At 39.2% G+C, this 15767-nt stretch overlaps 1 protein-coding gene across 1 annotated transcript in view; it reads left to right on the plus strand.

Moving 5' to 3' along the window:
- Positions 1-9978: 9978 nt before the first annotated feature.
- GDAP2 (ganglioside induced differentiation associated protein 2) overlaps positions 9979-15767 on the plus strand; it is a 55089-nt gene continuing 49300 nt past the window's right edge. The window contains exons 1-2 of the mRNA XM_052637605.1: positions 9979-10154; positions 11803-11942. Of these exons, the coding sequence (XP_052493565.1) occupies positions 9979-10154; positions 11803-11942 (316 nt within the window). The remainder of the gene's footprint in view (positions 10155-11802; positions 11943-15767) is intronic.

Raw genomic sequence — 15767 nt, forward strand, 5'->3', positions numbered from 1 at the left:
GGATGCTGAGTTGTCTGGATCCCCGCAGTCCCTGGAGTGACATTGGTCTGGCTTTCGGTTTCCGCTCCTTGGCCGCAGGAGGGGGAAGTGACCAGCGCTGACTCCTCCTTGCTTGATAATTGAGGCTTTAGGTGCTCTATTACCAAGTCGGAATTAGCTTTTCTCTCTTGTAGTTCCGTCCGATTTATTCTTGGGCTGCCTAGGAGTGTTCTGCACAGGAAGGAGTTCTGATGTCTGTAGCTGTGGAAAATTAGAGTTAACATAGAGCTATGTAAAATAAGACTGTCCGTCACTTACTGTACAGGATAGCTTCAGCCAGCCTCGAAATTAGACTTTTACGTATATTATCTGATTTTCTTCCGGCGTGTCTTGAGTTTTTAAGACATGATCACCTAGTCTGCCTTATTCAAGAAAATTGCCATAGTAAAGAATGGATATGATCAGGCGGTAAATAGACGTAAAAGTGTAGGTGTTTGAAAGAAGCTTACTGTGATGAATGAGAAGGGAAGTAATTGTAGCAATAGACTATTATTTCAGTAAGTTTGATGAGGAATGGAGCCTTTAGGTGAACGTGTATGGGAACCTGGGCTTCCCAGGTGGCACTAGAGGTAAAGAACCCGCCTGCCGGTGCAGGAGACTTAAGAGATGTGTGTTGGATCCCTGGGTGGTGAAGATCCCCTGGAGAAGGAAATGGCAACCCACTCCAGTGTTCTTGCCTGGAGAATCCTCATGGTCAGAGGAGCCTGGTGGGCTCCAGTCCATGGGGTCACAAAGAGGCGGACACGACTGGATGGAGGTATGGTTAATATGTCTTGAAGTGATGTGCATTATATTACGTAAATGAAAATGTGTGTATTTATATATATGAGAAATAAATGTGATTCACTAGTCTAGATTCAGTCTCGATGATACCCCTTGGATTATCTGATTCTAAGAAATCTATTTTGCAGTTGTAAATACTAAATAATTTTGTCTATAGACCTGGAAATGTCTCTTAAATGTTCGATTTTGCCTCATATACTTGGGGTTCAGTATTCTTGATCTATTAAAGTACCTGATTTATGGGCCTCCCTTTATCAGCCATCTGGCAGGTTCCTTTGTGAGTTAAAATCTTAAACCATGTTCATTTTTGTATTTGAATGAGTCATGATTTTCTCCCTTAAAAATTAATGTTATTAAATATTATGGGGAGGGACAACCACAAATAGAAAATATAATTTTAATAAAAGTTGTTTTAAGATCAACTATGAATGAATGCTAAGATAATGCATCTTATAAATTCCCAATACACCACTTCATGAGCATAAACTTAGTTTTCAAAGTTTCAGAATTGCTCAATGTATTAATATTGTAATTGAAACATAGTAAAGTTCTTTTAATATAAAGTTGGTAGTACTAACTCACCATTGGAGCTTGTGCTTTGGCTGGTTTTGAATGATGGTGTTAGATTTGACCTGGGTCACCAACACAGCTTAGAAATATTTTTGTTATACTGTGTTTATTGTTGACATAATTTGACTGCTTCCATTTGTTCTTTTGTTTAAAAAAGTCATTCTTTATATTTGCATAGAATGATTCTCAAATATAATAGATTTGGTGTTGGGGTAGGGGTATTATGCAGACGTATCTAATGTATCCTGAAATTTTAAATATTGACATACAAAGATATAAAGAATGGTAAACGTATAATTTATGCAAAAACAGTGAAATAGAGCTGGTAATTAGTGAAGATCAAAAGCACGGACCAGCAACTCTGTGCTTTTATACAGGCCCGTCTAATCAGTGTAAGCATTTTGAAGAACAAGAAGATTTGGAGTTCTTTTCTCTTTTAAATGATATAGTTTTCTCCTTATTCAGGCAAAATATTGGTTTTTCTGAGACAGTGATCTAAGATGTTCTGCCTGATTCTGCCCTGTCTTGAACATTAAAAATCTGATCTCTCTAGCCAATCTAGTTATTCTTATAAAGCACTATTTAGAGGACTTCTTAAACTAGAAGATGACAAGATTTTGAGAAAAAAGACAAGCTACACTGTAATAAGAACTATTTATACTCATTACAAATTTGAATTATAAAAGGTACATTGTGAGTTCTCTTTATCCTCATCTAGGCAGGTACTGAAGACAACCCTTAAGATAGTATGGCTAAGGAAGTAGGCCTGATTCTGGAATCTTGTTTGTTCTAGGTAAACTTTCAGATTCTGGGACATAAAAGTCTTGCTTCAGGAGCCTTTTTACTAAGGTTTTGTGTTTGCTTATGAACCTATTTAAAATACAGGAATGATCAATTGATTTTCAGTAGAAAGTCCCGCTCTTCTTTAATGCTTTCCAAAATTCTGTGTGTGTGTGTCTGCTCAGTCGTGTCTGACTCTTTGAGACACTGTGGACTGTAGCCCACCAGGCTCCTCTGTCCATGGAATTTTCCAGGCAAGAATACTAGAGTGGGTTGCCATTTCCTACTCCAGGGGATCTTCCTGACCCAGGGATCAAACCCGTGTCTCCTGCACTGGCACATGGATTCTTTACCACTGCGCCAGCTGGGAAGCCCCCTGTGAAATTCTGTATATAGCTGTAGATTATTATAGCCTTTCTCTCCTCTTTCCATCACCTGAGCACTCTGTATTCTTTTATCAGTGGGATTACTAATTGAGTCTGAAACCCCTCAGATTTATTTCCAGATCAGTGCTTGTATGAGCTCATGCACTCACAGTTTGGTAAAAGGGTGTTTATCTTTCTCAAAGGAGTCTGTGATCCCAAGAGTGTTAAGAACCCCTTTTCCTGAAGGATCGGGGATCAGTTTGTCCTGACTAGCCTGGCTTTGCTGCTCCATTTGCTTTATTGCCATGGTGTGTGTGTTGAGGGAAGGGGGGATTTAAATCTCTCTTTAACGAGAAAAATATGTTTCTATTTAGAGACAGACCTGAAAAAGAATTCACCCTTTGTTAAATACCATGACACTTTCACGTAATACCATTGAACTTTGCCCTACAGTAAGAGCTCTGAATATTTCTTACTACGCATTTATATTATACTGACAAGATGTGGTTGGAGATATAGGAGAACCGCTAAAGTGTACTATCAAAGAAGGTAATAGAGTTTCAAGAAGGGAATAATAAATAGTAGATGCAGCTCAAACTTAATTAAATTAGCTCTTGGACTTGACATTTGGAGAATTATTGTTGACCTTGAAGAAGCAGGTTTAGTGTTACAAAGATGGAAGCAGAGCTGCAGTGGGTTAAGTACATGGAGGAAAATAAAGTAGAGCTATGAAACAGACTACTCTTAAAAAGTGAAATGTGGAGTTTGTTGGTATTCTAAAAAAATGGGGTAGGAAAAAAAATTGGAGGAGGAGACTCAGGGGAAGGAGAGATCAGATGTTGTGAAGGGAAACTCAAATGTTATTACCTTCCCTTAGAGGAGATCTAGTCAGGTGCAGTAAAAGGCTTAAATGAAGGTGATTTGGCGAGCTTAAAAGTGTGAAATACACTGAAAATCCCTTGCAAGTTGAAAAGAGTGAATGAAGATAGAGACATTTTGATTTGTAGAGAAGGTGATTTGAACACTGACTTCTCTCTTCTCAGAGCATCAGGAAAAGAAGAGAGGCAATATGGTATGATGTAATGGAAATGACATGGGTTTTATTGTCAGCTGGTCTTCGATTGGGATCTCAAGGTACTACTTACTAGTTCTGTTACCTTGGGCTGGTAATTGAGTCTCTGGTTCTTGAGGCCCTAATTGTAAAATAAGAGTTTTTTTTGAACTGTGGTGTTGGAGAAGACTCTTGAGAGTCCCTTGGACTGCAATAAGATCCAACCAGTCCATCCTAAAGGAGATCAGTCCTGGGTGTTCATTGGAAGGACTGATGTTGAAGCTGAAACTCCAGTACTTTGGCCACCTCATGTGAAGAGTTGACTCATTGGAAAAGACCCTGATGCTGGGAGGGATTGAGGGCAGGAGGAGAAGGGGACGACAGAGGATGAGATGGCTGGATGGCATCACTGACTCGATGGACATGGGTTTGGGTAGACTCCGAGAGTTGGTGGTGGACAGGGAGGCCTGGCGTGCCGCGATTCATGGAGTCGCAGAGTCAGACACAACTGAGCGACTGAACTGGACTGAATACCTACTTTGTGGGAGTACTGTAAAGATTAGAAAGCATATTTCTAACAGATCTGATACCTCCTGGCTCACCATACCTTCCATAGTGGCCTTCTTTTGTTTATTTAGTGTCCTAGGCTTTTTGGTACCTTAAGGCTCCCAGACGTCCTCTTTCTGCTGTCTCTAGAACTCTTCTGCTACTTTTGGTCTCAACGCTCACTTTCCGAAGGAGACATTCTCTGCTTCTTCAGCCTAAAGAGCCTCCCCTTCTTTGTTGTAGCAATATGTATTTATTGCTATGATTATAAGTTTGTGTGATTTTTGTGGGGCTGTCTTTTCCACTAGAAACTCAGCACTCAACAGTGCTTGAATGAATGAATGCCTCGTACATAATAGGCAAATAAGCATTTATTACCTCTCAGTTTTATGGGTCAGGAATTCAAAAGTTGCTTAGTCGTGTGGCTCTGGCTCAGGGTTTCTCATGAGGTTGTGGTCAAGATGCCAGCTGGGCCTGGAGGATGCAAGGTGATTCATTCCTGTGTCTGGCCGTTGCTGGTGGTTGTTGGCAGGAACTCAGTTTTTCCACACAGGGGCCTTTTCATGAGCTGCATGAGTGTGTCCCCACATCATGAGAGCTCACTTCCCCAGAACAGGCAGTCCAAATGAGCATGGTGGAAGCCACAACATCTTTTATGATCCATCCTTGAAAGTCACATGCTGTCGTTTCTGCAATATCCAGTTGGGTACATTGGCCAGCCTTATTCATAAGGAAGAGGTCTACACAGGGGCATTTATATCAGAAAGCAGGTATCATTGAAGGACATCTTGAAGGCTGTCTACCACGGATGCTGTGTGGAGTAGCATAGTCATCCAAGAATGACTCAAACAATTTTCTCTCAGTGTTGATGGAGGGCCCAGCAGACACAAGAAAACATGCATTTGTTTTGGCAGCAGAGAGAATAATTTCTGATTTTTCTTTCCCTAGTGGCACAGGAGCAGAATCAGAGAAAACAGATGTTGGGTTGATCTAGGTGTTTTAGGGATTGACAAATCATTATAAGGGCAGACAGATAAGAGTGCATCTTAACTCAGCAGTTTGTGTCTGGTCTATGTGGTGCTCGTTAGGGAATCTTTGACAGTGTCTTGGTCTTGGCCACATGTGAAAGCATCTGTATCTCAACAATGGTGCAGGTGATTTTCATATTGACCAAGAAGGTTATAACACACAGCGTTTATTGTGCCTCACTTTGTGCCAGGTGGTCTGCTGTGCAATTTTACAGATGATAATCATTTAATCCTCAAAAAGAACTGTCAGTATGACTCTTTTAGAAATAAGAAAACTCTGGTTCAGAGTCAAGGATCATGAATTATTAGGTGGTAGGTCTTAGACCCAAACTCAGGCCTTCTGATTACAGAAGTGTGAAGTGTTAGACATGAAGTCAGTCATGTCCAACTCTTTGTGACCCCGTGGACTGTTGCCCATCAGGCTCCTCTATCCATGAAATTCTCTAGACAAGAATACTGGAGTGGGTAGCCATTCCCTTCTCCAAGGGATCTTCCCAGCCAGGGATCAAACCCAGGTCTCCCACATTGCAGGCAGATTCTTTACCATCTGAGCCACTAGGGAAGCCCAGAGCCCAGGCTTTTACCAACCTACTTCTACCTCAAAGTGCAATTTCATGTGGAAATTTTTACCTTCAGTTCAGTTCAGTTGCTGAGTCGTGTCCGACTCTGCGACCCCATGAATCGCAGCATGCCAGGCCTCCCTGTCCACCACCAAATCCCAGAGTTCACTCAGACTCACGTCCATCAAGTCAGTGATGCCATCCAGCCATCTCATCCTCTGTCATCCCCTTCTCCTCCTGCCCCCAACCCCTCCCAGCATCAGAGTCTTTTCCAATGAGTCAACTCTTTGCATGAGGTGGCCAAAATACTAGAGTTTCAGCTTTAGCATCATTCCTTCCAAAGAAATCCCAGGGCTGATCTCCCTCAGAATGGGCTGGTTGGATTTCCTTGCAGTCCAAGGGACTCTCAAGAGTCTTCTCCAACACCACAGTTCAAAACCATCAATTTTTCAGCACTCAGCTTTCTTCACAGTCCAACTCTCACATCCATACATGACCGCAGGAAAAACCATAGCCTTGACTAGACGGACCTTTGTTGGCAAAGTAATGTCTCTGCTTTTGAATATGCTCTAGGTTGGTCATAACTTTTCTTCCAAGGAGTAAGCATCTTTTAATTTCATGGCTGCAGTCACCATCTGCAGTCATTTTGGAGCCCAAAAGAATAAAGTCTGACACTGTTTCCACTGTTTCCCCATCTATTTCCCACGAAGTGATGGAACCAGATGCCATGATCTTCATTTTTTGAATGTTGAGCTTTAAGCCAACTTTTTCACTCTCCACTTTCACTTTCACCAAGAGGCTTTTGAGTTCCTCTTCACTTTCTGCCATAAGGGTAGTGTCATCTGCATATCTGAGGTTATTGATATTTCTCCCTGCAATCTTGATTCCAGCTTGTGTTTCTTCCAGTCCAGCATTTCTCATGATGTACTCTGCATAGAAGTTAAATAAGCAGGGTGACAATATACAGCCTTGAAGTACTCCTTTTCCTATTTGGAACCAATTTTTACCTTAAAATACTAAATAAACTGGATTCAAAATTGTATTATATGTACCTATCATAGAAAAAGGTAGGAACTACATCAGATTTTGAAAGTTTTTTCTCTCCTTTTTGGTATTTTTCAAGTGTTCTATGAGTGAGTATTACTTAGAATTGGAGGAAAAAGTTATTTTAAAATAAAGGTTTTGTCCTGTAATTTCACATTCAAGTTTGCAAAATGAAAGTAAATTTTAATGGATTTTTTAATATTTTTGTTAAGTTTCAGCATGAGTCAGTCACCAAAAATCTGGATAATTTTTGGAAAGTATGAATTTCTACAGAGTGTCTGCGTTGAACTCAAAGCAGCTCAGCCATAGACGGTGAATGTAGCCTTCACGTTTCCTCTATTCAGTTGTCCAGTTCCAGGCTGAATACTTGTGAACAGATCAACAGGACATGTGGTTGCCTCTAGTTTCCTCTGGAGTAGGAAATGGCAACCTGCTGCAGTATTCCTTCCTGGAAAATTCCATATACAGGGGAGCCTGGCAGGCTACAGTCCACGGGGCTGCAAAGAGTCGGACATGACTGAACACACATACAAAAACACACATTCTAGTTTCAAAGGCTGATTGGACAGGACTGAACATCAACTTCTAGATAGAATTTGTTTCTTTATTTCAAAATAGCATCAAAGCAGTACTTAAATGAGAATAATCCTTTGATACAAAATTGGGCTTCCCTGGTGGCTCAGATGGTAAAGAATCTGCCTGCAATGCGGGAGACCTGGGGTCAGTCCTGAGTCAGGAAGATGTACTAGAGAAGGGAGTGGCTACCCACTCCAGTATTCTCCAGGGGATACCTGGAGACTCCCCATCGACAGAAAAGCCTATGGTGGGCTACAGTCCATGGGGTTGCAAAGAGTCACACACAGCTGAGTGACAAACACTTTCACTGCTTTCATAATCTGCAAGACCTTTCTGAGATTGTTATATAAATGAGCACATTTCCTCCCACACAGTGTTGGTACAGGAATTAGAATATTGTATCAGATCTGTAGTTCATCCCATTAGTATCCCATGTCTCTCAGCAAGAAACACCAAGAAAGTAGGTACAGAAGGGCATGCTTGTTTTCCTTGACTCTTAACGAACGTTAGGATCATACAGAAAACTTCTCAGGAAGTTCACACAGCAGCTGTCATTCCCTAATCACCTGTCTGCTCTCCTGTATGTATGTTACCAGCAATCTTTCACTTAGCATATGCCCTAATTTTTAGTCCTGTTCCTCCATATTTCAGTAGCATTTAACCCTGGATGATCCTTCTTGAGCATCCCACCTAAAGTTGTTTTTTTCACTTAGCTTTTGTTACCACACTTTTCCAGATCATCCTTTCCAGATCTTATCTATCCTTTTCTCTTTCTCTCTCTTTTTTTTTTTTACTTTTATTCTTTTCCAACCTCCAAATTTTGCCTTAGGACTGAGTCCTTGGGTCTTTTCTTTATTTGCATTCTCTGTCTCTGTGGCCTTGCCCAGTTCCCATAGGTTAAATAGCATCTATATGCTGAGACCTCCAATTTTACAAATTTAACCTGATTTCTTCTTTGAGCTCTAGCCTCAGGTAGCCAATTGCATGTCTGATACAAATACTTGAGCATATAATGGGCATTTCAAACCTAACACAGGCAGAAACATAAGGAAAAAAAATACCTTGATTATTACTGCACCTGTAACCTACTCCAGTCTTCTCTTTTTCTATAAATAGCATTACCATCTATTTGCCTGCTCAAGCAGAATATCTAAGAGTAATCTTTGCTCTTTTCCCTCACCCCTCAGGTGCATTTAGAAGGTCTTGTTGCCTCTGTCTTCAGAATTCATCCAGTTCTAGCCATTCCTCACCACCCTCATCACCCTCTCACCTGGATTACTCCACTTGTTTTCTCCCGGTCTCTGCATTTACTCTTGCCCCCACTCAGTTTCACTGTAGTTAGAGGAATCTTTTCAAATATTATTTATATTAATCATTATCTTTATAGGGATCTTCTAGTAGCTTGCCCTTATTTGTGTTAAGATCTAAACCTCTTATCATGACTTACTGATTCATCTGACCTTTCCTTGCTCACCAAGTTCATCACCTGCTACTCATTATCTAGCTCATTCTGCTCTAACCGAGACCAGCCTCCACACTCTTCCTGGAACAGAGTACCTTCCCTCCTGCCCTTTTGGCCTTTGTACTTGCTATTGCCTTGGTCTGACACAACCCCCCTAGAGCTCTCTCACTTTATTTAGCTCTCTGCTCAAATATCACCTTTTCCTCGTAACACTTATGCCTCCAGCCATTCTGTTAGACACCTGCTTGCTTGCTTGCTTGTTTCTTCTTCATGTCCTTTCAGGGAAGCATGAGCTCTCTAAGGGACTTATTCACCGGTGTGTCCCCTGTGACTAAAACAATGCTTGACACCTAACAGATGCTTCCAAAGATGTATTGAATGAGTGAATCTACCGTTTTACTGAAACAGCTGTTTGACTTATTGGCAAATGAAGTATCCTTTTCTCATGTTAAATTTCCCATGAGCTCTCTGTGGTACTTGACACTGTGTGTCTTCCTATCACTCTTCTTTTTTAATTTCCACATTTCTGTACAACCAGCCTCCAACCACATCAGTGTCTCATACCCTATATTCTCTAAATCATCAGATCCTGTTAAGGCTTCCTTCATATGTTGCCTCACAAATCTATGCTTTCCTCTCCTCCTGCTTCTCTACATAGTTGAGACCTTTGTTATCTCTTACTACCTGATTGCAGTAACCTCCCTGCTTCTCACTCTCCATGTTAGACTGAACTCTTCAAGTTGTACATAATATTTGTCTTGGTATCTCTTGCAACGTCTAACACTCCCCTCACCCTGCCAGTAGCTGACACTCAAAGAATGTTGAGTGAATAGTCTTGTGTTTCTGGAAAGTAGAACTGGTGGGCCATGTGATTATTTGAATGACTAATTCTTTGAAAATAGTTTATATTTAAATAATCTTTCTGTTTAAAAAAAAAACATAGTAATTCATTGTTGTACATTTGATTTTTTAATGGACTATGTAAGTGACTGTAATCACACAATCTCCTATTGGAGCATTTCACAGTAGAGTTTTGTTTTTTGCTCTAATAGAAGTAAAGGAGTATCTATGCTTCTCTATTAAAATGATCCTTTCTTTTCTCTTAAGCTAAAGTCCCCAGTGAATATTGAATTGCTGAGAAATTTGGGAAAAGACAAGCTGAAGTTTCCGTTCCATGGATCCCTTGGGTGCACCTTCCCAGTTTGTGGATGTGGATACACTGCCAAGCTGGGGCAACTCTTATGAAGATCAATTAAATGCTTTTGAGATTGCAGCTGAAAAATACCAGGAAGAGACTATTAGATCACCTTTTCTTTATAATAAGGATATCAATGGAAAAGTGGTTCTTTGGTAATTCCTTGTTTAAATCATATCGTGATATAATACGCTCATAATTTCTTCTAAATTCTTTTTTTCATAATTTTTTTCTAAACTCTTTTTGTAAAACCTCATTATTGAAATATTACTTTTCATATACATTTACAGCTTTATAGAGACATAAGTGATATACAATAAACTTCACTTAAAGTGTACAGCTTGGTAAATTTTGACATGCATACACCTGTGAACCAGTCATCAGAATCAAGATAGTGAATATATTTATCACACCTAAAGTTTTTTGTGTATCTCTTGGTAATCCGTTTCTCCTGCTCCTCCCTGTTTCTACATCCCCAAGCAACCGTTCATCTTTCTGTCACTATAGATTAGTTTGCATTTTCTAGAAATGGAATCATGTACTTTTTTTTTACTCTGGCCTCTTTCATTCAGAATAATTATTTGAGAATTGGGGTATATTGTTGCATGTATTGGTAGTAGTAGTACACTTCTGTTTATAAAAAAAACTTTTAAAAAGCTGTTTTTAAAAAAGCTTCATTGAGATGGAATTCATATATCATGCATGCATGCTCAGTCACTTCAGTCATGTCTGACTCTTTGCAATCCTATGGACTGTAGTCCACCAGGCTCTTCTGTTCATGGGATTTTCCAGGCAAGAATACTGGAGTGGGTTGCCATGCCCTCCAGGGGATCTTCCCAACCCAGGGGTTGAACTCGCATCTCCTGCATTGCAGGTACATTCTTTACTCACTGAGCCAGCTGAGAACCCCCAGTTCATATATTATACAATTCACTAATTTAGATTGTACAAGTCAGTGGTTTTCAGTACATTCACAAAGTTGTACAACCATCACCATTGACAGTTTTCATGAACCCAAAGTCCTGTACCCATTAGCTGTCACTCCCTGTCTTATACTCATCTATTAAGAAAGAAGCAAAAGAATCGCATAATGGTTTTGTGAGTTTCAAGGTTTTAGCACTTGTATTCAAGAACTGATATGGTATATTAGCCTTTCTGAGTCAGGAACAGCTTCTTTACTATTGCTTAATTTTGTGAGCTAGTAAATAAATGTACCCACCCCCAACTGTCTGCTCCAGTCAATCACTAATCTACTTTTTAACTCTAGATTTGCCTATTCTGGACATTTAATATAAATGGAATCAATTGTGATGTAGCATAATGTTCTTAAGATTCATCTATGTTGTAGTATGAATCAGTAATTTATTCCTTTTTATGGCCAAGTAATATTCCATTGCATGGGTATACCACATTTAGTTATCAGTTCATTAGTTGATGGACACTTGGGTTGTTTCCACTTTTTAGCTATTATGAATAATGGTGCTGTGATTAAACTCTTTAAAAACCACCTACTTTCAGCTCTGTATAACTTCTGTTACAATGTAACAGCCATATGGAAGAAGCCAAGGAATGACATGATAGCTTTATGGGTTTCACAGTTGTAACACTTCATTCAGGATCTATCTGAGATGCCTTATTAGCCTTTCTGAATTAGGAATAACTTTTTACTGCTGCTTAAGCTTGTGAACTAGTAAAACCGATGTTGTGAAGGCAGTGAAGACAGAATGTTTTGAAAGACTCAGAAACTAGCATTCTCATCTGCCTCCTCTTCCCTCCACTTGCTCTTAATTATTGTTTCCTCAGGAAAGGAGATGTGGCATTACTGAACTGCACAGCTATTGTGAATACCAGCAATGAAAGTCTTACGGATAAGAATCCTGTGTCAGAAAGTATCTTCATGCTTGCAGGGCCTGATTTGAAGGAGGACCTCCAGAAACTTAGAGGTAAGTGAACTTTCTTAGGTCTGTTAGTGCTTAGGAAGCATATATTTTGATGTTTGAAGTATAGTTTTCATTCTAAGTAGATGTAGCTCTTTTGGTGGTGTTAAATTACAGCCTCTGATAAACCCACAATGTGTTAGAAACTGAATGCTGAGACTTTTACTCAGTAAAACTCTGTTGTGTTCCTGAATTTTAAAATGACAGTTGTCATCGCCGGTTAGATTTCTGGTAACGTTTTCTTGGCTGTATTTTGTCTTGCACTGATAAGCCTTATAAAACAACTATGCTTTGTCTAAACTGAAACTTTTTTTATTGAGTTTTGATATTGATAGAGAAATTTTTATATACCTCCTGAACATAACAATGTTGCACTTCTGTAATGAAATTGAATTACTGGCAAAAAACCAAAATGCATTTTAAGAGCAAATACATTCTGGGTTAATTCTGTACTTGCTGCTTTAGTTTGTTTGTTTTAACCAGAATGTTATTCTTCTGGGAATATTTCTTTGGAATTGGAAATAGGAGGAACCTTGTTTACTTTATTTGCATTTATTTTCTTAATTTGCCAACCTGGCAACTTTTTGTTATTGTTATTTGAGTGTAAAGAGAATATTGTGAAATTTAGTCATCCCATTTTATAAAAAATATTTATGAAATAAAGCAATTTCTCTTAAAATGTAAACAACAAATCCCTTCTATATAAAAGTCTTCATTTCTTAGATCACTGCCATTTAACACTGACTGTTGGTTTCTAACCTAATAAAGATATTAGAATTTGAACAGGAACATTTATAATGTTGACCATGAAAGAAGAGATAGAGAGAGAAGAATTAGATTATCTGATCAAGAAACTAAACTTTGACTGTGAGGGGAGAAGTGGGGAAAAAAGCCCTCAATTTAACTAAAAGCATGATGCCATGAAAAACATGTAGAAATTGCAAAACATATTAGGGGTAAAATTGAGAAGTTCTTTGGAAAGAGTAACAGAAACCGGTCTGGAAAAATTTCTGATGGCCTCTGTGTGTGTGTGTGTGTGTGTGTGTGTGTGTGTGTGTGTGCGCGCGCGCACGCATATTCTCACACCTTAAATCTGGACTTAACGACTTAAAAAAAACAAATAACGAAATTTAAGTTTACAACATACAATCTCAGTTTTTAGCATCATATCTTTGGAGAGTCTTCAAGCTGGGGTTCATATTATAACTCTGTCCTTGACGAACTATGTGACTTAAGACCAGTTACTTTGCCCCTGAGCCTCAGTTTCCTTATCTCTAAAAGGAGGAGGATGATAGTAGTCCCTGATGGTAATCCCTACCTCAGTTCCTGACATATAACGAGAGCTCAGTGAATATTTGAAAATGGAAAAAAATTATTATCATGAAGAATAAATTATGTAATGGATATTAAGTCTACTGCTGCTGCTAAGTCACTTCAGTCGTGTCTGACTCTGTGCGACCCTATAGATGGCAGCCCACCAGGCTCTGCCATCCTTGGGATTCTCTCCAGGCAAGAGTACTGGAGTGGGTTGCCATTTCCTTCTCCAGTGCATGAAAGTGAAAAGTGAAAGTGAAGTCGCTCAGTCGTGTCCAACTCTTTGCAACCCCATGGACTGTAGCCCACCAGGCTCTTCTGTCCATGGGATTTTCCAGGCAAGAGCACTGGAGAGGGGTGCCATTGCTTTCTCCGTATTAAGTGCTAGGCACATCCTAAGCGTTCTGTACTGTATATGGTGCTAGCTACACTCCTCAGTTGTATTGCTTAATGAATCAGTGCCAACCTGGAGAAAGATTATCAGTGATGCACTAAAGGGCTAAATGCTTCTGTTCTCTTTTTAACATTTTTAATAACAACTTAGTGAATGATTACAAAGTATGACTTAACCGAATCTGTAGATGATGATAAATGGTGAGAGAAGTAAGAGGAGAGCCATTAGGTTCTAGACTAAAGATTCTTAAATATCAGAACTGACTGGAAGTATGAGCCAAAAAATGGAAAAAATTGACAGGGATGAATATAAAAGTATTGCAGTAAATTTAAAACATTAATCACCCAAGTTCAGAATTGGAAAGCTCAGTCTAACAGCTTTTCTTCGGTGAGAATTTGCTATTTCAGTAAAATGGCACTATCATCAACCACCGCATTTTTCATGCAAAAAGCTTTAGGGTTAACACTTTGCTCTTTCTTTTTCCCCACATATCTGTCATTAAGCCCTAAACCAATCTTGAATCTCTCTGTGTTACCACTGCCTTCCTCCTAGCCTGTGCTGCCATCATCCCCGTCTGGATTATAGTCATTGCCTTCCTCCCAACTGGTTTCCCTACATCCATTCTTTTCATAAACCTGTTTTCCACATACAGGAAGTATTTTCTTTTTAAATTGTAAATCCCTTCTTATTGCTCCCCTGCTTCAAACCATTTAGTGGCCTCTCATTACACTTAAAATAAAATCCTGACTCCTTATACTGGTCTCCAGGGGCTTGCAAGATCTCGCTCACTCACCTCCAGGTCCCCTTTTACCTTCCTCAATGTGCCTGAACTAAACTGATCTCCTGTTGCCTTGTCATCCAGCTTCTTTTCAATTTTGCATGTACTGTTGTTTTCTCCTAATTCTTAACTCTTATTCTTAAGTCTTTGTTTACATCTCTTCCTGAAAGCACTATTTTCTTTTACTTCAGAATTGGTCATTCTACCTATGGTATATGCTTCCAGCCTGCAGTACTTCTCTTGGAGCTCTTAACTGTAATTATATGAATTGTTTCTGTAATGATTATGTCCCCACTAAACTTTGAACTCCATGAGGACAGGAACTGCATGTCTTACTGTCCTCTGTGTTCCCAGTACCAAGAACAGTAAAGGCATCCTTTCAGTAGCTAATAAATAAATGAATAGACATTCCCTGGGATTTTAACTTATGAGACTCAGAGGTGATAATACATCATTTCTACTGAAAGCACTAACAGTATCAGATGCATCATTTTATAACATCACAAGTGAAGGTTTGTTATCAGCTTAAAATAGACAATTAAATCTATAAGATGTTTGATGTAATCCTCATGATAACTACAAAGAAAAAAACCTATGATAGATACACAAAAGGTAATGATAGATACACAAAAGATAAAGAGAACAAAATCAAAGCATACTAGTTAAAAAAAAAAAAAGCAATACACTAAGAGAGGACTAAAGGATAAAGGACTGAAAAAACCATGAAACAGTTAAAATGACAATAATTACCTATTAATAATTTTAAATGAAGAAGGACTAAATTCTCCAACTAAAAGACACAGAGTAGCTGAAGGATTAAAAAAAAAATTCCAACAATATGCTGTTTATAAGAGATTCACTGTAGCTTTAATGACACAGGCTGAAAGTGAAGAGACTAAAAAAAGATAATCCATGCAAATAGAAACCAAGAGAGAGTAGGAGTGGCCATACTTGTATTGGATAAAACAGACTTTTTGTCAGACTTGTTCAGAAGAGGTAGAAGTCACCATATGGTGGCAAAGGGATGAGCTCATCAGGAAGATGTAACAGTTGTAGATGTGCATGCACCTAGCATCGAAGCGCCTGTGTATCGAAGAGAGATAGTAATAGAGCTGAATGGAGAGATAAGACACCATACAGTGATAATTGAGGACGTCAGTACCCTACTTTTAACACTGGATAGATCATCCACACAGAAAACTAGTAAGGAGACAGCAGGCCTGAATAACACTGTGGTCCAAATGAACCTAACAGACATGTACAGAAAATACCAGAACACATTCTTCTCAAGCATACATGGCATGTTCTCTCAGGTCAATCATTGGGCCACACAGCAAATCTTACC

The sequence above is a fragment of the Budorcas taxicolor genome, chromosome 3 (assembly GCF_023091745.1).
Source record: "Budorcas taxicolor isolate Tak-1 chromosome 3, Takin1.1, whole genome shotgun sequence".
Lineage (NCBI taxonomy): Eukaryota > Metazoa > Chordata > Mammalia > Artiodactyla > Bovidae > Budorcas > Budorcas taxicolor.